Raw genomic sequence first — 26,756 nt, 5'->3', positions numbered from 1 at the left:
GAACCCATGATCTCAGCTGCCCATGTCTCCCCAAGAGACTGGTAGAGTGGAAAGTAAAAAATATAATCTGGAGCTTCCTGAAGAAGTTAAGTTTCAACAGGCTAACAAAGCCATGCTTTTACTGGATACTTGGCAATATTTGATGCTATGTGACACTGAGCTCCACCAGAGAATGCTGCATCCAAGTAACATCTGAGGGTGTCTGACCAGGCATTCAGCCTTTGCCTTAATACAGCACAGCAGCCCTCCCTCCCAGCCCCAGTACATCACATATGGATATTAGAGATACATCCCTTGCCTCCAATCTTGTCAGGCAAATCTTTCCAACACTGAAATTCTAGGCCTTATGCCTAAATTAGCTTTGGAGATTGTCCAAATGCTTTTTAAATGTCTGTTCACTGTATCCAATACAATCAGATTATGCACCTATCCAAACCACTGACTACAAGCAGCAAGAACTCAGCTCCCACTCCCATCTAAGGACCAGGAGCTGTCAGGATTTTACCATGACCCCTTTGTTAAAGACATGAAGACATGGTAAAGGAAGTCCTTCATCCTAAGAGCAATCTACAGCACAAGTTTAAAGAAACAAAGGCCAAGGGAATTTGCAAAGAGTCATTAACTTTCTTTCCTGTAACATTTCTCAGCTGGCTGATCGTAATGAGTAAGAGAATAGAATTTGAGGGTGGGGAGAGGGTGAAGTGGGATTATCTGACCAGGAAATAAACAGCGCTCTGCTTCTTCAGTTTGCAGTTCAAGCAAGCAGTAGATCTAGACATGGTACATCTGAGGGCCTAAGGAGAACCTGGTCGAGAAAGTAGTACCAAGAAATTTTATCTTAGATGAACCTGTGTGTTTTCTTATGGTGACGTGCTGGCTGTGCTACCACTGGATCAAGAGTGATGCATCTTTACTTGATAAAGGTCAGCCATGGGGTGGTTTTGGCTCACACACCTGTTGTGATGCCAGCAACTGGATGGCACCATTGAAGTGTGAGTTGGCCAGTATTCAGGGAGAATAGCCTCTGAAAGCCAAAGGACTGTGTGAATGTGTGCAAGATATGCACACAGAGTCTCAAAAAGTCTGATGGTCAGCTTGAACAGCATTTCATTGATGGCTGTGGGGTGAAGGAAGCTTTGATTTGGTTGAAGACACACTCACAGTTGCTATAAATCTAGATTTTCTTGTGAAGTTCTTGTGTAATATGTCCTTCCTCCTGGAAGGGCTCCAGTAAGCGATGTGACAGCACGGCCAGCCCTGTAAATGAGAAGAGAAGGATGCCCTGGTTCTGCCACACCATTTTTAAAGAGGTGACAGCCACACGCTTTCCCCCATGTCCTAGTGAGGCACACGTACTGGCAGCATAGAGCTGCTGCAGGACTGCGGCTCAAGGAGCATCTGAAAATGTCGTCTTGCAAGACACTGTAAATGTAGCCACTGTTTCCCAAGAAGGCTAAGAAGAGACCTCACGCCTCATCAGATCAGAATGAAATTTGAAGCTTGAGAGGGCTGGTAGAATACATCTAGGATAGTGAGGGAAAAGGCACACATGCAATTGCATCAGTGATTTTATAAACATCTTACCATTTTTACAATTCAGGAAAAATAAGCATTTCATCTTACAAATTTTTTGTCTGAAAGCAAAAAAAGATTGTAATGCCACTAATGCAGGCTCCAGAACATAATCTTTTAAGAATATAATATTTAAAGTACTATTGATGCTGATGTGCTTCAATTTCAAGGTATATTAGAAGTACTTATTAGATAAACATATGCTTATTTCTGCTTTTTAAACTAAAGTACACATTATGTGATGTAACCTATCTTTAGTGCTACATTGAGAGTTAACAAAACGACAGGGCTATAAACAGAAAATAAGAAACAGCATTATGATTTTATCATTATGAGAAAATTTATGTTGTGCTCATAGATAAATTCCAAAGTGAATCACATACTTCACTTCCTAATTTTGCTTACATATATGAACTGTTAGTGGAAGGATGCTCCATTTTCACTGTAATGTTTAACAACTGTCTGTGGGGTAAAGGTGACACAATCAAAGTTACTTGCTCAAGCACAACACTGCAGTCTATATGCAAACCTTCCAAAATTAGAGGCTTCTCTGTACTGAATTACTCAACACTTCTACAAAAAAAAAAAAAAAAAAAAGGGAGAATTCCCAATCCTGAAAAGTTCAGAATCTGTAAGTAAAAAACTAAAGCTTATACCAATTGCCCATTTTAGTGATGGGGAAGCTAACCCCAAAGGAAATAATGACCCAAAGCACATGTTTCATCTGAATAACCTTTCTGAATTTAGTGCTCAGCTGTGAATAAAGTAGCAACATGCTCAAAGCTTTGATAATCTTTGACAAACCTAGAGACGCAGAGAAAGACTTTGTCAAAATGAGCAATAGAGTGTAAGTCTCTTGAGTAATCAAAACTCCACACAGCACTTTGGGCATAAGTTTGTTGCCTACCATAAATGTCTTCTTGCAAAAAAACGCAAGAGCTGATCTACCAACCCTGAATTCAAAGAGAGAAGGAAATAGTAAATGATGAGTAAGTTTCTTACTGCAGATTATACCTTGATACAAATCCAGAACATGATATGGTTGAAGCACAAGCTTAAGACTTTTGTATTTAAACAAACTGTACTAAAAAGGAAAATGTATACTTTAGTGTTGGTACTGCAGGTTGATATATACTGTTAATAAAATAAGCCTGTGAAAACAATCTGGTTTATCTTCTGATGTTTTTGATGGTTTTCTAATGTGTCCCTGTGGGACCAATATGTACGCTCTCAACAATAAGATTTCTTTGCTATTCTGGTGAACTAAAAAAAACTTTGAAAAGTCAAGTGATTGATCAGAGGAGCAATTAATATAGGATCTTTCTTCCTTATGTTAGGATTTCTCAGGATAGAACATCCAGTATAGAATAATTCCTCAGGACGGTAACTGTAGGTGAAGAAATATAAATAATCAATTATCAGTCTCTTAAAAGAAGTGATTCAGTGAGTCATTATGGAAGTGCAAATAACTATATTCAGTAAATTTCAGAAAGATAGGGTTTATTATTATTTCTTCATTGTGGAGATATGAAGGGAGGGGGAAGAACTATAATTAATAGCATTAGTACTTCCTCTGCTTTGTTCTTAATTTTCTGACGGTTATACTGGTAACAAAAAAAACCCCCCTCTTAAGCGCTAAGCTGCTGGCTTGAATTCAGCTCAACTGAATGGATGTGCAATGTGCAATGCCATGTGCAAAATGTGTTGATGAACTCACTGAAACAGAGATATGGTTACGGTTTTAGTAATGTTTGGCAGACTGAACTGGGAATGAATGGGTTAGGAAATTAAGGCTAAAGATCATTGCCACAGGGAAAAGAAAAGGATATAAGGCAAGGTGCCTAAAGAGCCAAAGGGCTCTGAGAGAACGCTTCTGCCTGAGTTAGGTATGAGTAGAATAGAACAAGACATTTCAGTCGAAAGGGACTTAGAACAAACCTCTTGTCCAGCAGACATCTTGTCCAAGTCACTGACTAATTCAGAGCTGAGCAGAAGTTAAAGCCTGTTATTAAGGGCATTGTCCAAATGCCTCTAGAACACTGACAATCCTGAGGCATCAATCACCTCTCTAGAAAGCCATGTTCCAGTATTTGACCACCCTCCTGGTAGAGAAAGACTTCCTAACGATATTTTAAGAGGTTATCACCTCAGGTGTCTGCAGAACCCTCTGACAGATGCAGATATCTAGCAATAGGGCATGAAATAGTGCAGCTCCTTCATGGTTAGATCAATGTGAAGTAAGAAATGTCTTACTTCAAAAACACATATGTAGGCCTGGCTGCCATGTTTCAGCTGCATCTGAAGTTGGTTATGCCACCTGGAATACTGGCTTCCTTTTACTGTACTTGAGAATGCTTTAGAGATTTAAAAACCACCTTAGCTACGGCTTAAAAATAAAGCATGCCACCAAAGAGAAAAAAAAAATTGAAATGGAAGGGATTGTTGACACTGTCTTGTGAGAGGTAGAAGAAACTCAAGTCTGGATGGCTGATTTAGCCTCTGATGGCAACTGCATTTTGGTGAGGTATGATCAGCATTTAAACGCTATTAAGCAGCTTCCCTAGTTAAGGGCAAATAAAACATCTTTCCTGGATCAATTTTAAAATTCCATTTGGCTGCCTTAAAATGCCTTTTTTTTTTACCCTCTGAATTTAATACCAGCAGCATGGGAGTACCATGGCTGCCCATGAAAGCAAACTACAGAGTAAACAAGAGGGGGAGGAGTAAATTTTTTTTTTTTTTTTTAACAATCAAAAAAATACTCCAAAATATAATGTTTATTATTTAGAATCTTTCTCAATTCACTTTTAATTGCAAATTCTCATTTCCTACTCCTCCCTCTTTGAAGATATCTTCCCTTGGCAGAGGTTTTCTCCAGCTTACACTTTCAGGGCTTCTCAATCTGTTGTTAGCATTGCTGCTACCTTAAGCAGTACTCCTGGTAGTCTTATTTCTCACGCTGGACTGGAGGCAAGACTGAAACTAGCATGTGCTGCTCACTAAATCCATGAGTGTCGTGGAGATTGATGCCTACATGTGTTTCGTTTACGGAACTGTTCTGCTTTGATCTGGCAGCCCGTTGTCTTTGAAACCGTATACTACCAGCATGACTGGAAAATACGACAGAGAGACAGAATGAATATAAGACGATATTTTACTATTGCCACAACCTGACCAAGCCACATCATCATTCAGCGATGTAAAAGTCGGAATACACGTATCTCCCCAAGGAGTCCTAGTCCACCTAGGACGAACTTTAAAAGGTAGCATCACTGAATACAAGCAGGCTTCAAAGCAACTTGAAATGCAACCTTCCGTTATTGCTAAGGAAAGATAAGGACCTACAGAAAGTATTCACTGGTAGAAATTGCTTATTAAAATGTGTCTTGTTCATAAGAACCCTAAACACATGAATTCTTGCATATCAAGGTTGCTATTTTATACCTGCTCAGGAAACAGTTTTGTGCAGTATCCTAAACAACTCCTGCATAGTTTTGCTCAGATATGTATCTACCATATTTAAAACATCTGTCAATGCTTTATTTTTCTGACCTTGACATCAATGAAAGCAACGCAGCCTTCTTAAAACCCCCATCAAATGCTTACTGACACGGACTTGACTGGGATCAAAAGCCTTGAGTTAGTTACTTATTTACTAACCCCACACACAGACACTCACACACACACTTTGGTCAAATCCAAGGCTAGTTTTTATGCCACTGTGTTTACTCTATTGTGATATTTACACAGCACAATACAATTCTTGGCGTGACCTCACTACCGCTAGCGTCTCTGCATTTCGACAGGTATTTGTTGAAAAGCATATGACACCATGTTATCTCACAATGCTTTTGGAAAATGTCAAAACGTCTACTCAAGCACACTTGAGCTGCCAGCAACAGCAATGGCAACAGAAAAGGAAATGGACTTCAGCCAAACAATTCACATCATAGGTAACATCACCAATGTGTGAGTCTAGCAGTAGGATGATGAAACATATTTTAATGCAATTTCTACTGGTACAAAAACCAGACTGCCTCTTCTCTTCCTGTCAGTTCCTCCAAATCTGAAATTAATTTGAGTTACCCTACCATTAACACACCTGCATACAAAACCTAAACAGTATTTTTGTAATTTGCATTTTTGTATTGTCTAACAACTAAAGAGTCATTAAGTATAAAAGAATCCCTAAAAATAAGATTTTCTTCCTCTAAAGTTTTATAAATGCATCATTAAAGTGCAGACATATAGAACGATCTGAAGTCAGGAAAGACTACACTAATGAATTTCAAAAAATTCCTGGGGTCAGCACCAAGAACAATGAATTTATTCTAACTATGTATCCAATCTCTGCTCCATTCCTGTAAATGCTTTAGCAGGTGACTGAAGTAGCTGTGGTATTTGCAAAACATGGCAACATTTCCTAACTGTATCTGCATAGCAGTATGTAAGCCTTTATACTTCTGGATTCAATACCATCAGAAAAATCTAACAAATTTCTCTTACCTGGTAGAGGGCACTATGAGCTGTGCACAGCTATCTCTAACACCTCACTGGCACATCAACTTATGGACATAAAAATTGCTTGTGACCAGCAACCTTAATCATGGCTTGCTTTGCTTACCCTACCTTTCTGTTGATGAATACTGACAGAACTTCAAAAAATATCTGTCAAGATTACATGGTGATGCATATGACTCCTGTATCTAGGACAAGCTTCATTTTTCCAGGGTAGATAACACACACACATTGTATTTAATGTGAATTATCCCAGCTAAATAACACATGCACTATAATCTACTTGAATGCTTCTAAGCCTGCAGGCTGCTTAAGAGGCGATAACTGAGAAGGTAAATTTTTAGCTTTTTCAGAGATAACCTAGAGACTACTTCATCTGAACTGCAGTGGGACAGCTATTAACTGCAAAAGTAGTGTTTTCTAAGCTCCTAAAGGATGGGCAGAAGTGAAAGGCTGTAATACTATTCTCACTGCAACTAAAATATTCTCTGAGAAGATGAATTTTAAATATAGCAAGAGACTGTAAATGTGACATAATAGCTGTCTTTACTCATTAGAATTCACACTTCTTTATATTTCTCCCAGTGTGTCCTGATCTTTCTGAAGTGATGATCCCCAAAGTTCTACAGAGTATTCCAGACTCAGTGGCACTGGGATCATGCAGAGGAGGGACCATTCCCCATGACGTGCTTCTGTATATACAGCCTGGAAGGGTATTAGCTACTTCTCTTACTTCCCTTATCACGTTTCAAGTGCATGGCTATCATCCTGCTCCATGGGAGTTTGACAACTGACCTCCACAGAAGCAGGTTCATATCTGCTCTCCAACTGGCCAAGTCTGTCAGCCTGTCTTAAGAAGTGATTTTTAGTAAATTCAATAACCAAGTGATTTTTTTTGCCAAAACCCTTCCAACTTTTGCCTCTTTTAAAATCCTTATTACATAAAGAGACAGAGCGTGTTTTTCTGAGAACACCCTTCTGTTCTTCCACTACAGAAAAAAGCAGATCCTAGGATATGCACTCAGGGCTTGGGTTGTAGATGTCAGCACTTCTTATGCCTGTGGATATGTTCCAAAAAGGCTCAAAACCAGGAAGAGAGTAAATACATGCATGTCAGCAAACAACCAACATTACTTTTGAATATATAGGCGTAGGTACAGGCAGGCAAAATAACATGGAAATAACGAGACAGTTTCAGACTCCAGTGATTCTACAGATTTAGAATTCTACAGATACTGCCTTTAATTAAAATTCCAGATATTTCTAAGGGATTAATGATTACATGATACGATGTCAGACTTCATTTTTTCAGAAGTCTCTTTTGTTGCCTTCTGTTTATAGAAAATGCACTTGAAATTGTGAACTTGAAAGATGCAAAAGGAGGAGAAAAATAAAGAGACTTGAAATTTACTGCTTTTGAAATATATGGCTTTATGAATTTTCTCAGAGGGTTGAGGGTTAATCCAATATTTTTCAAAAACAGTACTCATTAAGCTCTACCACACTTCCAGCAAAATTAATTTACTGTACCTAGCATTGAAATTAATTATAAAGCATAAGAGCCTGAAGTGACTGCTGTACTGCAAATGCCAGAACTGGAGAAATACGACAATCAATTTAATTCTGGTAAAACTAGGGTATGTGAGCTGCTTAGTCTTCCACCCAAATCTGGCCTCTTTCCAATAGGTTCTTGCTCTGTCGTATTTTAAGAGAAACCCCACTCACAATGCCACTTACCATTCTGACCTCACACAGTGTCATTTCTTCCCTTTCACATCAGTGCTCTAAGTTTTCATTTCTAAAGTCTAAGTTTGCAACATCCATTTACTGCTCTTCTCCTCCAAATCTATCCCACACTCTTCAGTTTGGCAACTGCCTCTGACAAAATACTTTCTGCTCTTCATCTGATACTTTTTGAGGAGCCGCTTCGATTTTCGTAGTCACATTTCAGTATCAGTACTCCAGTCTTACCCTCCTTTGACACAGATGGCCATTCTCTTCTGGAACAATTCTCAACTGTTAACATCTATGATTTATCCTTTTAATTTACCCATAATTTTTTTCACCTTTAAATAGGCTTTCAAGGAAAATAACTCCAATTACTCTGTTCTTGGACTCTCTACCTTTCTTTTACAATCTTCATCCTGTTTAATTTCACCATACAAAAATGACCAATTCTATGCTGGCTGTGTTTAAGTTCCAGGTTTTACTCCTGATCAGAAAATGATCTGAATTAATAACTATTACTGATTTAACAGGCAGAAATCTTCATCTTCTCCAAATTCTCAACATGGCCTTCCACATCACACTGAACATTACTTTACATTACTCAGGTCCGTAATATGAATTAGAATTTTCTCTTTTCGGTATCTCCCTAGAGTCTCTCTAATTTTAAGTAAGTCTTAAACTTTGCACACTTTCTTGGAATAAAAGGTCATGTATATTAGCCATCTATTTCTGTGGCCTTGACAAACACCGAATGCAGCTGCAAAGATTATTTTTCTCTAATGGTCCACATCACATGTTAAAAGTGTAACAGGAGAAACCTAACCTTTTAAACATAATTTAAATCTCCACTAGTATAATAAAATCCTTTCAAAATAGTTCACCACATTTGACTGAAAAGTAGCACTGTAAGGAAAGTTCTCAGTTCTTTGTTAGCTGAATTTCAACATGGAACAAATATTTATGATGCGGTTATAAATAGGATTTATAATGGAAATTTTGACACTGTGATAATACTCCCATGTGATAGACCCTACTTCATCTTGTCCTTGGCTGGACACCATGACAGACCAATATAGAAATCCACTGGAGCAAGCCAACAGTGTCCTGGAAGGAATGGAACTTTTTCAGAGCAAATGAATAGTTTTTAAGAGGAGAGAGGAAACACTGACCTCTTTCTCTCAGACCACAGCTGCAATTAGCACTCTCATAGTGACAGATTAGATATGTACACCTAGGCTAGAATTTGAAAAGTTACTTCAAGATAGCAACACTGCTGAGCAAGATAGCACTGAAGTTATTCCAGGCTTCTAACAAGTTTCATGGCCAGATCCTACAGCCTTTACTAACCAACCACATATTTCATCTGGATGCAAATTAACTAGCTCACTACTTATGCAAGTCTGTGAAAATTACAGTGATTGTAACAGCTTTATCTCTCTATAGGAAACTGGTTCTCTGTTATTAGTTTTAAAAGTTAATTTGCTCAAAACTAATTAGGCATATTTTATCCTAGGCAAATAATTCGATTATGTGACTCAAAAGTATCTTGAAGAGATTGAGAAAGAATCCTGGTGAGTTAAGGCTATGCCTTTGCAAACTCTCTTTGCTTTGCCTTCTCCCAAGCATGCTCTCCTGTCCCAGATGCACTGCAGGAACACTGAGGAGTGGGTTGAGACAGCAGGTGTGTTAGGCAGTGCAGCAGGATGGATGCAGACTCCCAGAAAGCTGGATGCTCTCACACCGGGCAAGAGGAAAGATGCGGAAGGGCGGGGGCAGCTGTACCTAGGGCTTGGTGAAGACAGGTGGTAAATCTGGAAGTCATGTTGTGAAGATTGGTATGACATGACTTATAAAAATAAAGGGGAGAACAAGAATAAAGCTTGAAACGGACACATTTTCTTTTAATGCACCTTATTTCTTTGATTACTGGATACAACAGAAGTGCATTAGGATATGTCTATAGGCTCTGGCTTCTCCAGAGTTCTGTAGGAAGAGGATAGAAGCAATAAACTGTAGAGAAAAAATGGCATAGCAAAAACCCCAATAACAAATCTGTGAGGATGATGAAGCCATATGTAGAATAAATTCAGAAAATGAACAGGCTCTTGTATGACTAAGAATAATGAGCTAGCTTCCATATGCTTTAAGGCACAAAGTGATGGCATGGCTGGTAACTTTAATCAGGAGAAATGCTCATTGTAATTGGCTTTTTAAATAAAACTATCTGGTCTGGCCCACATGCATTTAGCCAGGACATTCCAGTTAATTAGCATCAGCCAGAGAGCTCTCTTTCCTGTCCATATGGAGTTTGCATTTTGAGAACTCGAGGAGGTGGTGATGCCAGAGAAGAGGAAGATGGGAAGGATGGTTTTTTTTTTTTTTTCTTAAGCTACAGACATCTACCAGTGGTCAAATGAGAATGTAAACCACAGTTCCTCTTTAAGGCATTAGAGGCCATTACAAATTGCCTTGTAGTAAGTTTAAAATGCTTATTTCCAAAGTTCAGAAATGTTCAGCATGTTAATACTGAAGCTTCAAGAGTAACCAAATATTATAGTAAAAAATACTAATAAACCCTGCCAAATTCTTACTCCTATCCTTAGAAAGTCTTTTCTCATATATTTCACCTAAAGAAATACTGTCCATCTCCAAACTTGAACAGCTTTAATTTATAAACTGCTCCTTGGTTTCTCTCACGCCTTGTTTAGGTCAAAGGCTGGATGAATTGTTTTGGTAATCCATATATGTTCATCTGGCAGCTGGTTGGCCTGACAATAATCTGCCAGAAAACAATTCAGATCTGAATTTCCAGACCTTAACTGCTTATATTAAACTGCCCAGACTGCTCTTACCCTGAAGCAAAGTAGTTGTACTTTTTCATTTAATCAAATGTAATTCATTCAAACTGAATGAAAGAGCAGTATCCATTTGCTGCAGGATATGTATGCACACAGACAATTATGGCTTAGCTGTCCAGTCTGTGCAAGTCCATACTTCAATTTACCTCCTGATAGTGTGTTTACATGACCACATCCTAAAGATGGTCTGTGAATTTAGAATGAATGTGTCAGTCAAAGCATTCACTAACCTTGTGCAAGACTAGAACAATATTCCCCTTTTTACTGAGTGTCAAAAACCTTTCTTTTCTGTTACACCTTTGATACAGTACTCCCATCAGTAATTTGTTCTTCTCTAGGTTTTAACAAGAGACATAAAACAGCTCTTATTTTTTTCTCTAAGCAAAGACAAATCTCAAACTGTCCCTGGATGACTCCCTTGAATGAGGCTATGACTCAGATTTCATTTGTTTCCTGTCCTGGTGTGCTCTCTTTTGACACATCCGCAAGTTTAGTGATGCCTGGAGGAAACAAACAGGTCAGAGCTGGGATTTCTCAAAATTTGTTTTATTCATTGATAAAAAGGGCACTAAGAGTACAACATTTGTTAAATCTACAAAATGTAGAGCTTTGTGGGTAGGGCTCTGCAAAGACACACATCCTCATAATTATTAATTACTAGCCAAATATCTGCTACAGGAAAAGTAGAAGCAGGGTCTTACCTGAGAATAGGGCAAACTCAGGGAAAACAGCTCTCTGCAACCTTTTACGTCCTTACACTATGGCTCTGACCTTTTCAATCATACTTGGCTTTTCATATATGCAAATACTAAGGCAATCAGTCACTGGGAGACCTGAATCTCAAGATTTCTATGGTACCTCATTATTATTCTTACCTGCTGAATGCTACTTTACTTACTACTACTTTGCTCTCCTTTTAGTCTCCTTTTAAACTACATTACCAAAGGCAGAACCTCTTGGCGGTTTCTGATAAATGCCCTAATGAACATAAAGGTGAAACATGACAGTACTTGGGGTATGAACTGCCATGGTACAATGAACAATGAATATTCACTGTAATTATAATTTGTGTGTAATACCAAGCTATATGGCCCAGAAAGTTGCTTTTTTAGGAACCTGAAATTTAAGAGCTTTATCAAAACGTTTTCAAATATTGAGATTATTTTAGGCTACAAGTAATTCAGAGATCACTTATTAAGACAGAAGAGAATGCTTGTTATTTAGAGAGAGGTATTTCACTTCTTATTGCCTCTGTTTCAAGAGGCTTGTTGATATGCTACATACATTTACTGCTGACAGCATGCTTGCCTACCGTACTAAGCAGTTAAGGAAATAAGAGAAAAATTACACTTTCTCATCACAACCTATTTTCAAGACAATTTAGTACAATGGAAAGCTTTCACTTAACTATAGTTTCAGAGAATGAGACAGAACACTTACTGATACCTTTTAGCAGCACTTACAGATACTGTAAAAATAAAAAGCTCAAGCAACAGAAGAAAATTAAGAATTTGCTATAAGGAAGCAGTAACAGTTACCTTCTTTTCATCCAAATACATGAAAAAAACTATTTGAAAAGCAGGTATTTACTTCTGTTTGTGTGACTGAATGTAAATACTTAGAAATATTGATCTATTTTATTACCATAAATGACAAAAGCTAGCAGTAACACTGTCCAGTTACTCTTGGCATGACTCTTGGGAAATGCTTAAACAAACAAGTATGTGTACAAGTGAGTGGGTTAACTGGTACCACACAGAAAAACTGTATCTGAAGAAGGCATCACATACACCGAGCCTGGAAAGCATCTTAGACATGATAGTACTTGAAATCATCACAGTGATGTGTGAACCTTGTGGTTTGCAGGAGTTTATTTGGTTAACATCTTGGCATTTAGAAGCTGTTTATGTAATGGGAACAGATTTTTTTTTTTTCCAATGCATACAAATATGCTGTATTTGACTATCTTGTAAACAATTAGAGAATTCAAAATTTAGAGTCCAGAAAAGGTATTTATCTTTTGCGAGGAACTAGCTAACTGAGAGATATTTCCACACAGAGAACAGAGTAAGTAAACTTTGAGAAACGCTTTGCTGTGTCATTCCACACATAACCAGCTGCACTTGGTGAAGCGATACAAACTCTCCTCTTCTGCAAATAGAAAAAAAGTTTCAAATGAGAGGATAATAAGATCCCACACCTCTCCCATGTCTCAACTGATTTGTCAGCAGTGCTACTTCAGTTCCTGCGGCAGGGAGTAAAAAGACACCTGAGAAATTTTTGATCTGGGTGATTTCTTGGTGTCAAATGTCACACTGTCAGATGTTGGCATTTTCACTCGAGTACTCTAGTAATTTCTTTATTTGAAGGGTTTGGCAGCTTTCAAATAGTATCTTTCCAAATGCAGCAATCCTTTGCATGGCTAAGGTTATCACTTGTTAACTCATGAACGGCAAGATGGTCTGCTGCTGTAAACTGGGATTTCTTCATCTGGTGGAGAATGAAATAATGAAATAATGAAAAATACTTGAGTACAATAGCAGTAAGTATGGGCCAATAATATAAATCCACAGGAGAGGTAGCACTGAGGTAATTCCCAACAGTGAAAGTACATATTTATACTGTCTTAAAGTTAGTACAGTCTTACTACTTGAAATAATTCTGTTGAGTTTTACCAGTAGCTCTGGACTGCCATGTTCAAAACAGATTTATATCAGGCTGTGTACAAAGAAAGTCTTCAAGACTGGTAAAGGGAATAAAAATTCCAATCAGATGAACAATCTTTGACTTAGGCACTAAATGAAGGCAAAAAGAGATCCCCGATTCCCCCAACCCCCAAACACATTCTCTCTTTACAACTGAATACTTAGGAATAAAGAAAAACACAAGTATTCTATAAGGTAACTGACAGTGGAGATTTAGTAACTAGTTATATACAGTGACCACTTGAACTAAAAATTGAAGTAAATAGTTGTGTTTTTAGAAAATGTTGCAGAGTGTTGTTCTTTGTTTTTGTGGATCATTATAAGTTGGTTGCATTTAAGATAAGTTTGTGTCTGAAACAAGGATGAGCAGAAAATGACTGTAAGTGAAAATGAATCTCAGAATTATAATCTGTATTAGCATGCGAGTACAGGCAGATCCTTGAAAAGTAATAACAAGATATGACTCAACTCAATTTGAAAGAAAGAAAGGTGAAAGAAGGGGCAGAATGAAAAGACATTAAATTGGCAAATGGAGCTCCATTTTATCTATCCAATTTTAAGCAAAAGAGCAGTACACAGAAATATAAACCTCATATTTCAGCAGAAAAACAAAGACAGCAGAAAAACAAAGCAAAACCAATTTTGCTTCTTCCTATAGAAACTTTCCAAACGCTGTGACAGACAAAAATGGGCTGCAATGCTGATGTGAGACAGATTTAATTCTATGCCATTGTGAATATGGGACCAATGTTCTGCAGAGCACCCCAGGCGTAACAGAGGAAGATTCCCTTACAGGTTATATATGTCTAATGGTAAAGCATTCTCCAAAATTCAGACCTTAGCTAACCAAGACTGTAAGGAATTCCATTGGACAGTAAAAAAGGTATAGATCTTCCCACTAATAAACATGTTATAGAATTAATCCAAATTTCTGATTTATGATTGCCAAAGTCTGTCTTTGATTCTATCCTGAATAAACTTAATCTGAGGCAAAGTTATATGCTTGACACTGACTTTTCAACACTCAACTGTTTTCATACAAAGAAATAGTCACCAAATGATTAAAAATGGAAAATGAAATCTCCTTGAGCAATGTTCACTCTTCATGACACACACACAACTTATTTCTGTATAAAAGACAACATTCAGGATGGAATCAACACTCTTAACACAAAATCTTTTCACTGCAATAAAGCAAATAGCCACATAAAACCCCAATCTACAATTACCTGGTTGGTAGAAATTTGGTGAAAGTTCTCTGGCAACTGCTCTTGCAATATCACATTCCTGGCGAGCAGCCTGAGCAGCCTGATCCGCAGCATCAGCTTTAGCTCTTGCGTGTGCGGTTCTGTGCAAAGCAGAAAACAGTTTATATGCAGAGGAGTCTTTTATCAGTTGCATCAAGCATGTGAGAGCAAAGGACCTCGGCCATCATACACTATCCTCTACAGTGCACTCCTAGGACAAATTGTGAGGAACTGCAAATCAGCAAAGTATTTCAGGATCAAATCACTATTCCTCTCAGCTCTTCAGTCCTGTTCATCCTTCGATCATATTTACTTGCAGGAACACAATTTACAGCCCAAGCTTGTAATTAGAATTTCTAAATAGAAGGAAAGAATATTATCTGATGGAAACACAGGCTTAGGATTTATTTACATGTTACCAGAAAGTGTACAGAAGGTCAGATTTTGCCACCACACTGACTCCTATATAGGGTTCTGGGATTTCAGGACACATGGTGCTCAAAGGGACTGAGGAATGTTACTACCTTTACCACATTTCAAAGTTAATACTGGGTCAATGCTGGGTGCCATGTAAAAATTTATGAAGGGCAAAATTCAAATATATTGGCCCAATAAATAGGAAATTTCCTTCCACAATCAGATCATGTTGGTAAGGAATAGCCTGGAAAATGTGTTTAACACTTCAATAGGCATTTGCAGAAATGGGGATTTAACTGTCCTAAATTCTTATAACTCACTGAATTTCAAATCCAAAAACAATCTGAAAAAGCAACTTTTCTGAAGTCAAGACAACAATACTTTGGTAATCTGCACTCTGCTTCCACATTTTTTCCTCTTGCTATTTCTCAAAAACCCCCAAGAACAGCTTGTGCAAAGGCCTCTGATTCCAGACTGCAAACTGATAGTTGTATTACTGCAGGTTTGCATCACTGCTTGTCCCATCTTCCCTCACCACTTCATTTTCCAAACAGTCATCTATTTGAAAATTCCTGATGGCAGTGATCTCTCTGTGCCTCTACAGCATTAGCACATAGCCTAGAGCTATGAAATGGCTCGTTAGAATAGAGGGGAAGCTAAACATGGCAAACCAGCAGAATATTTTGAGACTCTAAAGACATTACTAACATTTCTAAACCAAATACAATACTTTGCTCATAACATTCTAGTGGAAAACTGACAAAGAAATAAGAAAAGAATTAATTAACAGGACAACTGCTGATGGACAACAGTAACACCAAATTTTATCCCATGTGCCTGGTAATAGTAATGAATAGCAATTAAATAAATGAAAATTTCTAACAACTTCACTGTAAAAATTCAGTTTTATCTTCAAGACGTGAAGAAGGGTTCTACGTGTTTTAGACAAAAGAATTAAATGTTACTATTAAACAGAATGAGCATCAAGAGATTAACAGTATGGCAGACTTTGCATTTCTAAAAAGGATGTTTAATCCCGTAGGGTACTAGTATAAACACAGACATAAAAAAACCCACATAGACAGTTTCATCTGTGGTGCCTGGAGAAGATTTATTTAAGTTACATCCTCCCTAAAATGCGTGTGGGGATAAATGTTGAATGTTCTTTCAAAGCTTAGCTTGTCATAATTTACTGGATAAATATTAGCTTATGCTGCCTTCTTGCAGGTCGTCCTAGGTCTGTGAGAAAAAAGATAATGAGCGAATGAGTTGCAACACCTTCACTCAGGATGGAGGAAAGAAACTGTTAATAAAAACAAATACACCGTATAATCCCATATGTGTTCTGTGCAGTTCATGAATGGGTGGATGGTGTGTGTTTGCTTAGTAACAGTAATCAAACCCGTTCTTTCTCTATAATCATTATTTTCAATCAGATGAGCTATTCTTAGCTCCTGCATAATTATGTCTATGTAGCATAAACTTAATGAAGCAATCCTAGCACTGGGACATTGTTTTGTGAGACAATAATGTAGTCTGCTCATAGATAAACTAGACACTGGTCATCTTTTTGTGATGAAAGAACAACCAGACTATTCCCACATAAAAATAGTCTAATGCTATTGCTTCTGCTACGACATACATTTTAAAAGCTAGTATACTAAATAACCAGCACCAGAAAAACATACTGCCAGGATAATACATTTATTTATTGAGGCCAATGAATTTTCTGTGTTATTATATACAAGAAGCAAAACAGACATTCTGTTGAAAAGTACAGTATCAATTAGTTAAGGAATTAAATGGTGATATGAGTAAGAAGCCATGTAACTTTGTCACATGAAGCTGGGCAGAGCAGGTCACAACAGGAAGAAGCCAAAGGAACAGAAGGTAAATGAGCACAGCTTTCCTTGGCTGCCTTAGCTCATACCTCTTTTTTCAACTCATACTTCCTGCTATTCTGCCCCTTTTGCACTCTCGGTGAGGAGTTCCAGCAGACCAGAACAGGAGCGAGTGCTGCCAAGGCATGTCCTAGCAGTGACACAAAGGAGCAGAGCCTCAGTGCTGAGAGGCGATGCAGCAAGAGGAGCTCACCAGCCCCGGAGGGCAAGGCACAAGAAGATGTTTATGCTCCTGAGCAGGCCTTCGACAGCCAGACCGAGGCGTGTGCTGAGACACTTTCCTGACAGCCTCTTCACTGCCGACGAGCGATGACAAAAGTGACAAGGATAAGAGAAAGTGGTAGAGCTGATCCTTCTGTACAGAACAGCAGCTCTGTGCCCTGCCTGGGAACGCAGGCTCTTCGCTATGTGCAATCGTTTGCTACATCACCTTGGCATTTGGATGCTTCACTGGCTAACTTCAGCAATGTGTATTTTATCATCTCCATTTGCAACTGCATACTTAGATAATTTTTTAATTTCTTGCACACTTAATTCTAAGTGTCGGACTCAAATAATTTTTCTGTTGCTATTTATTTTCCTGTTTTTTTTTTTTTTTATTCTGACTTCGACATTTGATATGCCTGTATGTTTTCCAGATGACTTGCTTACAATTACGGCTGCTTGATACTACATTTTGTCTGTACTTGTTTTATTCTGCCTTGAACGGACCCACACACTATCAGACTAATATTATCAGAAACTATGGAGAAATATTTTCGTTTTGAATGACAATGTTTGTAAAGGAGAATTATCCAAACAGAAATAGAATCCATTTGCTCCGTTTATGCTTCACAGAGTTTTGAAAAGCTTTTCTTACCTTTCATTTCAGTGGTACATTTGTCACTGTAAGGTCTCCAAGTTTTGTTTGCTATCAGCAAATATTCATAGAAATTTAAGTCTATGATATATCACGTCAAAATGACCCACATCTGAATGACCACCATCTACTTGAGAGCTGTTTTTTTTTTTTCTCCAGGGAACTTTATGTTCTTGCTATGACAAGAGATCTTTATGAGAACTCTTGAAAGCAAAACTAGAAAAAAAGTCTCCTTTCCTCTCCTCAGCCAAGAAAAAGACTGTGGTAGGTTTTTTCCAGGAAGGATCAATCTCATGTTTCAGCAGCAAAATAGAAATTATATGGGAAAGAAAGCAGCAATCCACAGACTGCAAAACAGTACAGAAAGATAAGTGACCAGCTCTGCAATGCTGCATTAATGTTCTAATCCATAGCAAAGGACCTTTAATGATTTATTTTCAGTTAATAGGCAGTTCTTTGTAAAAATTATTTCTCAGCAATTGTAATACCTAATACACACTAGTAACTTTTGAATTACTGTGTGGTTAATTATGTATTTCTCCTGGAAAGTATCAGGACTACCATTAATAATCCATATGATGTGTAAAACACACCCTTGAAAGCATTCAAATGAATATAAAAATTAAAGTATTTACCAAAATCAATTCTTATTTAGAGGGAAAATCTACCATTTCACCAATGAATACAGAGGTGGTACATTCAATGAAGGCAGGGGCTTCAGATTAGGTTGTATCTGTGGCAGGAATCAAACTGTACTCACATTAAAAAGGAATTTGTAGCTATAGGTCATGGGGAGCCCTGGTACCACATGGCAGCATATGGAATCCCTATAGATACCTGGTAGACACCAGTCTTTGTGAGCAGTGAGTGAGGGCTGGGGGACCAATGCCCGACTGAAAACCTGAGAAACTGCATACCAGGGTCTGGTATTTAGAACAGCCTAAGTTGTTTTCTAGACTGTGGGACATCTGGTATCACTACTGATTTTTTTTTTTTTTTTTTTTTTTTTTTTTTTTTTGGTTTTGTGTGTGTGTGTGTGTGTGTGTTTCACTGGGTAGGTAAACAGGAACACATCATATTAACTACACTCAAAAATTATAAACACAGAGCCGGAGGCTTCTTACAAGCAGCTCCTCTTTCTTTCAGCAATACTGTGGTCAGATTTCTATCTATTTATGTATGAAAAATAACTTGAAGGAGGAGCTCTGAGGCTTGAAGAGCTTTAACAATATTATCTCCCTTTCTGCAGCAACAATGCTTACATATAATGCCGTGTGCCTGGAATGCATTATGTAACGTTTATCTAAATTTAAAACCTATTTAGAACTATCCATTACCCTCCAGATTATTTTGGATTTCCATGGTATCCTTCAACACATTTGTAATGCTGCCTCACTCAGAGTCAACTAAAAATGTAAGCAGCGTATGTTTACTTTGTTTAATTTTTCAGATTTTATTAAACACAGTGAATCCAGCATAAAGCTTTCCAGGAGCTTGCTTTCTATTTCTTAAAATTATAAAAATAATTTTGCTTTCCATTTGCCATATATATGACACAAAATTATGCTCTTATCACATTATCCTAAACTATTAATATTTACAATGTTAAATTAACAGATTTCTGTACTGTAAGAACAAAAATATCAGCAATGGCCAAACCTACATGAAGTTCTCAAGAGATATTTTTATTAATCACAGCTATCAGGTTTATCTGTGGACCATTATATATTGTGTATATAATGTTACCCATTACCATGCTTCTTGAAACTGGAATTCTCTAAAAACAACCCTTCCTTCCTAAATTCTCAAATACAGTGATTGTTCAAGGAAGCAGCGAGTATTGTGCTGAGGCTTTTTTTCAGGCATAAAACTTTCCAACATTTTCACATTTGTTTCTATCTGTCAGAGAAAAACTTGGCAATCTGTAAAACAAAGTTCTGGTAAAATTGGTACAGAGACCCGTAGCATTTCCAGGTAAAATGAGCTGGAGAGAAAAGCTTTAAGGGAAGTTCTCTGATAGACAATTTTTTTCCTTGCCCTCATTTTATTTCTATATTCTCCTGATATTATATATCAGTAATGAATGCTTAATATATATAGAACATCCATGCATTTTTTAACACTGCAAGTGAGAGACTGGCATTTATCAAGTGTGCTAGTCATTCTTCTCATCTTCTTTCAGTGATAATACTGGGTGAAAACCAGTATTCTGCCAAAGAAGAATTAAGAATACATACTTGCCTGAGCTAACTAAGAACTCTTTGGCTTCATAACTCTCAGCAACTCATTGCTGTAATAGCTTAGAAGTGAGGGTAGGTCATTGAATACCAGCAAGAAACAGGGGTCTCTGAGAGAAACAGAAAGAGAAAAAAGACTGACTAATAGATAATGCAATACAAGAGCTTCACATCAATAAGAAACTTAAAGCAATCCTAAACTCCAGGTTGAATTAACAAAATGAGATATATGCCCACAGCCAAACTTTATCAATTGTGCTTTACTAAATTTTAATCTCAATCAGACACTCCTTCTTTAAGAACTAACTTCACTCAGTAACTGGACTGGTTTGGTACCAGCAGTGAAGTCTGATGTCGTAAAGCACGAGCAGGTCTATTATGCAAACACTGCTGGCACATCAATCTGTATCATCTTACCTAATGGATTTTGCTTCTGAAAACTCCTCCTTCCCAGCCTAAATTAATTTCTCATATTTTTCAGTCCTTACTCATATTAAGGGAACTTAAAAAATACCAATCTTTAGTTAATAACACCTGAAAAACTGAGGAAATTCCTTACACTTGGCAAAGAGCCAATCTGGTTTCAGTACTTGAAAACATAACCTGGGGCTAATGACTGGTAAACCAGATGTCAGTTTTAGGCATAAATAACAGCATAAATAAATTTATGCAGAGATTTATAGGATAACAGTGTACTGTGCCAGACATCATACTTTAACAAAGTATTTGCCAAACACTTCACAGACATGTAAAGATTATGGGTCCTGTACCTTATCTTGTGTGCCTTTATTTAACATACTTGGACTATTTTTTAAAAGGTTTCTGATTTTGTACCCTATGGCAATGTATTTAAACAATAGCATAATTTACATGGAATTAATAAAGTACATAAAAATGGATTCAAAGCTAACACTGACACATTTCAAAGCTTAATGAAGAAGACATCAAAGAAAACGGTTGACATGAGCATTTTACCTTAGGAGTTAGCTTTTTGTCCCAGAGTTGTCTAATATTTCACTTTTAGAATGTCTCAATACAAGCTAAAACACTGTGGTAGAGATGGCAAGTTACACAACTTCTGTATTCTGAAAAACCCCAAGGACAATTTACTGTAACCTAAAGTTGCTGTAATCTACAGTTTACTGCAACATGAAGTTCAATCACAGCAATCCAAACCCCACTGTGTTTAAGTGTACTAAAACAAAACACTGGGAAACCAAAATCTAGCCAGTATTGGAGATGGTCATGGAAAGCAGCACAAAGGCAGATGACTCCCTGCTGGCTAGTCCCACAAGCTGCCACAAAAAGAAGGGTTAATGTGTTCTTGATATACTTAGAGACAAAAATCAAGTATAAACTAAGGAATTTGTTTTTGCTGTACTACATAATCCAGCACCCATAAAACCACTAAAGGAAAAATGCCCAGCTCAACCACATCCCAAGAAGGAAAAAGTAATATCAGAACCACAGAATAACTGTGGATCTAAAAAGACAAGCTTTTTGACTTATACTTCTTATGCCTTCTATCTACTTGTTATTGAAAAAAACCAACTCTGAGAAGCCACTTATCAATGTGTACACACAGGTATCTGACAGTGGAATAGAAGGAAGACATAACGGGGAAGAGAAGTGTTCCAGATAAAGACATAACTGCTCCAACTACTAAAAGGTGTACTTGGGCACAATCGACCTTGAAATCTTATGGGTGCATTTTAGAGAGAAAAAGGTGGATATTTCTAAGCCTTTGCAATGATATTAGGCATTGTAATAAAAGTGCTCTTTAATCCATTTTCTGAGAAAAGAATTACATAGTCTTTTGTTTACAGGAAGTGAGACTGGTTGATTTTGGGACTGTTTACATTAGGTATTTCAGAGAGATGATATAAGGGCTCTGATCATCTCATTGGAGATGCCCATCTTACTCCATTAAAATAAGAACCTTTTTTCAGTTTGGAGCTCTGAACTGTACAAATGTCAGACTCGTGCAGTGGGCAGCATGAAACCTGCCCTGCTGTGCCTACGAATATGGCAAACACCAACCTATGTGCTTGTTGAGGAATCAGCTGCCTTCTTATGTCAAGACTGAGAGGATGTTTGTATTCTCCTTCAGACCTCTAGGGTCCACATCAATAAACCCAGAACACCTCAGCAACTCAGGAGTGCCAAGGTACTCATTTCTGTAATACCAGCCACATACACACAGAAAGAAAGATTCAGAAAGATTTTAGCTGAACAAAGGACATCAACCTCAAAAGATTATATTTCTGAAAATCCACTTTCAACAATTGACATAAATTAGTTCAATCTCCCTAGTCAGTCTTTCTGGCCCTCACTCTTGCTCATGTGTCTGGAAAAAGACTCACACGCAGATGTCTAAATTTACAAAGTTTTTTTTTAATTCGTGTTAGCATCACCAGAGAGGCTGCTTTACATGGCAACTCCTTAACTTTAGGTGTCCCACTAGCCTAGCATTACTTATACACATGCCAGATACTCTACCCCTGTATAAAGGAGCTGGCTCTTCATGTGATGGTACTCAATTTTATTAACTAACACTCTGTCAGTAGTTTGAATGAATGAGTTCTGCTTTCATATTGATTTACTTGACTGTAGCACTGGCACAGAAATCATAGAATCATTTGGGCTGGAAAAGACACTTAAGATCATCAACTCCAACCACTGACCAAGGACTTCCAAGTCTGCCACTAAACCACATCTCTGAGTGCCACACATCCACAAGTCTCTTAAATACCACCAGGGATGGTGACTCAACCACTTCCCTGAGCAGCCTGTTCCAATGATTGGCAACTTCTAGATAAGGAAATTTTTCCTAATATCCAATCTAAATCTCCCCTGTCACATCCTGAGGTTGTCTTCCTCTTGTCTTGTTGGTTGCCTGTAAGAAAAGATCAACACTCACCTCACTATGTGTTAAAAGATGGCACAGTCATCAATTTCATCAAGATCAGCACCATCATTTCAAGCAGAATGCAAGTCTTCCTGTGGGAAAATTTACACTTTGGACAAAATACACTTTTGTATACTATGCTCATTGGGGGTTTTCCCCCATTTTTGCCAATGGTGAGTCACTCACAGTATTTTTTCTGTCACATAAATATTGATGTGTATTTCTCTATCCTACTTTATAGACAGACTGTAGTCTATTCTATTTTATTTCCAAGACTCCTTAGTGAGCAGTATTTTCTTCCAGTTCCCTGACCCCATAATATTAATTCCTGCAGACAGGAAGGGACTTTTTTTGAAAAGGATAAGGGAATAGCTGCACACAATTTGTTGTTTCCAATCACTAAAGCAAATTATATTGTTGGGCTGAAGAGAGCTTCTGAATCTAGCTGGAAGCATGAAAAAAGATGCACACTTGAGCTTCAGCTTCTCCTGATGACATAGTTAAGTGAAGAAAAACAAAAAGGAGATAAATATGTTTCTCCTCCCTTCATCATAGCATACAAGCTTCATGAAAAGAAGAACTTACTGTAATAATGATTCTGCACAGTGAAGGCAATCCTACTCAAGGAAATAGGACTGCATGGACCACTGTGATCATTTGCTTAGATAATTTGTAAGGTATGTTTAAGCACATTGCACCTCCCCCCACCACAGATTTTTTTTTTTTACAAAACTGTTCTCCATCTGGGACAAATAAAATAAAATGGTAGGTTTGATGACTGCTATCATCAGCACTAATATCTGGAAGCTATTCTAGACTCTTAAAGCCGTAACACTGTTCCAGGGATACAGCTAGATTAAAAATAAGAAAAGCTTATAAGAAGAGATCAGGTCTTTTTTTTTTTTTTTTTTTTTTTTTTTTTTCATCCAAATGGACTGTTTGTTTTTTTTTATTATTATTCAAAACATTATCTTCTTCAGTGTTCTACTATTTTTTACCACTTTAAATTACTTTAAAAGTAACAGAAAATATAATATGAAATGTCATTATTTAGAAGTGTTTTGTTTTGTTTTTTGTTTATGTTTTTGTTAGAATAGTTCTAGTTAGAAAACTTTTGGGAGCTCTATTAATCAGTAAACTAATTCAGAAAAACCATGTCAAATGTCATCCATGACAATGTCTGTATTCCTTAATCTCTCCCTCATACAGAGTTGATGTGTTTCTTTTAACATTTTTAAAAAAAAAATCGAGGAAAAAGAAGTCCGTAGTGTTAGAGCTATTTTAGCAAAGAATACCAAAGCTTTTGGAGAGTATTATGTGTAATATAAGACCAACATCAGATCTCTCTGAAAATCAAAATATATGTAACTCGCAACATACTGGTTGAATGAAAACTACATTCCCATAAATGTGAAAAATTAGTTAAAATTCTGTGGGTTTTTCTGGCTTCAAAAAGTTCAGGATAAATTCCCCAATCATGAGTACTTCTAGGAGCACATTTCATGCTTTTTCTAAGCGACTTTGGCAGTCTGTACTTACTATATTGCAGTTTCAGTACATGCTTAGTGTCTTGGTGCTTATTTGGTTTTATCTATTACAACAGCTTTAGCACACACATCTGCTTATATTTTCTCAAAATAAAGTAGTATCATGATATTAAAATTTTCATAACAAATGAGAAGAGAAAGGATACACCAATCACAGAATAAACATAGAAGGGCTTTGTGCATTGTGCAAAATTGTCTACAAAATAATACTAAATGAAAATAATGCCTAGAACATAGTGATGAACAAAATAAATTTTTATGAGATATAACAGTGGCATTTATGCACTTGTAACTGAAAAATAAAAAAAGTGGAGTAATTAAACTATTTAAATTACAAACATATTGCCATGAATTCAAATAATCTGTAGCAATGTTACAGGGTTTTCCTAACAGCCTTTTAAAATCTTTGGGAATTAAAATCTAGTGCAATACTCTTAGCCTTTTAAAGGCATTAACTTGTTTAAATTTACTTTTTGTGTCCTTAGCAATCTAAGAGCCAAAACTAAATTGGCTTATCTTTCTTTGCATGGTTCATTTCTGTTCCCTGATTAGGTGCCAGATGTCCAGAAAAGAAGTATTGACAGAAAAATGTCTAGCAGACCACTCTGGAATAAATTCTTCCTTTTTCGGCTATTTAAAGGTAACTGTTACAAAATTCACAGGAATATGTGAATAACAGAAAACACATATTAGAATTGAGCAGCTTAATTAAAAAGGGCCTAAGCTCTCCATGAAAGACAAGGACTCAAGTGTAGTGATGGTTGTAAGTAATTTGCCTTTTCTCCAGGCTGACAGATATGAATCAGGCTGTTCACATTATATATTAAACATCAAGAAACCAAACAGGTTAAACAAGCAGAGGAAAGACTTTGATGATCCTTCCATCTGTAAACATGTAACTCCTCTTAACTAAAGAGCACTGCGGATTGAAAATAACACCAGATCATTTCAGACATAGGGCAGCTGACAGCTATTTCACAGGTTTTGCTATCTCCAGCATGGAGGAAATGCAAAACCTGAGTTTATGACAAATGAAGTTAACAGCTTTAAAATAATCTTCTCTCATATACATACTCCCCTCCAACAAACATCTATGCATATGTTTACGCTCTGTAGTTATCTGTAATGCTGCCAATATAGCTTTGAAAAAACATCCACCATGTCCTATCAGCTACCAGGAAAAATGAAAACCCAGGAATGTTGCTCTGTTCTGGTTCACATAGGACTGATGATCTTGCCTCGTTGCCCAGAAGGCTTTTGTGGCATCCAGAGACTGCTGAGAGAGAGTTCACAGCAACTTATTTGTCCCTGCTTAGGGCAGTCCTTGACTGCTTTGTTCAGCTGAAGCCGTGCAGATCTGCAGAGTAAAGTTGAGGAATTGTTCTTGTATTACATATTTAGCAGTAACCATTCATGAGAGCAACAACTTACTGCAGACTCATGAAAGTCTGTTTTGGACTCTCTGAACAGAGCTGGTCATGGTCTATTTGCTTCCTTTTTTTTTTTTGTCTTCTCACTACAGGCCTTGTCTGGAGTCCTGACATTCTCTCCCAGTCTCCTCTAAAAAGCAAGCACTTTTTTTTCTGAGTCACTAATAGCAGAACTTTAGTGTAAACACTACCGCATACCATGAAAAAGAAAGCAAATCCCCAAATAATCCGTCCCAATGTCTCCTCGCCCTCTCTCCACACAAACAGGGATTTATCAGACTTTCCAACTAAAGGTTGAGGGGTTTTACTGACACAATGTGACACTGGAGCAGCTGGTAAGACAAGAATCTTCTATTAGGTGATACTGTGCGTTCCCTTCCCCACCAAAAAGCTGTTCCTACTGAGGCCCCATCTTGAGATATGGTGCTTGAGATCAGGACTGGCGGCAAGCAATTCCTGAGCCTCAAAAATGAGTCTCCTAGTAAAGTTACCTCTCCAAATTGCAGGTATTTGAGCTTTTATAAGAATATCAGAGAAGGGCCACACGTTGCTCTCTTTTGCACAGCAGGGCTACCAATGCTTGCCAGAAGCACTGGATCTGCTCTATCTGCACTGAATAACGGTGCTTCATGCACACGGCAGTGTTTTCCAGAAGTGCTGGGCATGACTACACACCCAGCTAAGTCCTGCACTTGTCGTGGCTTCAATAAGTAACACTACGGGAGTAAGTGCTGCCACTACAGCAATTCATGCTGCTGACAGCCAGTGGTAACTGCAAGGGTCTGAACACCAGGGAGTGACAGGAAAATATTTGCACCTGCTACTTTTC

The 26,756-nt window shown here is 37.5% G+C and overlaps 1 protein-coding gene across 4 annotated transcripts in view; it reads right to left on the bottom strand.

The window, feature by feature from the left end:
- JPH1 (junctophilin 1) overlaps positions 1 to 26,756 on the bottom strand; it is an 82,624-nt gene that overhangs the window by 13,028 nt on the left and 42,840 nt on the right. For all 4 annotated transcript variants that reach the window (XM_040062202.2, XM_040062193.2, XM_040062211.2 and 1 more), the window contains exon 3: positions 14,611 to 14,729. In XM_040062202.2, the coding sequence (XP_039918136.1) occupies positions 14,611 to 14,729 (119 nt within the window). The remainder of the gene's footprint in view (positions 1 to 14,610; positions 14,730 to 26,756) is intronic.

The sequence above is a fragment of the Hirundo rustica genome, chromosome 1 (assembly GCF_015227805.2).
Source record: "Hirundo rustica isolate bHirRus1 chromosome 1, bHirRus1.pri.v3, whole genome shotgun sequence".
NCBI lineage: Eukaryota > Metazoa > Chordata > Aves > Passeriformes > Hirundinidae > Hirundo > Hirundo rustica.
Note: the sequence above shows the minus strand (reverse complement) of the source record. Positions and strands in the feature narration are given on the sequence as shown.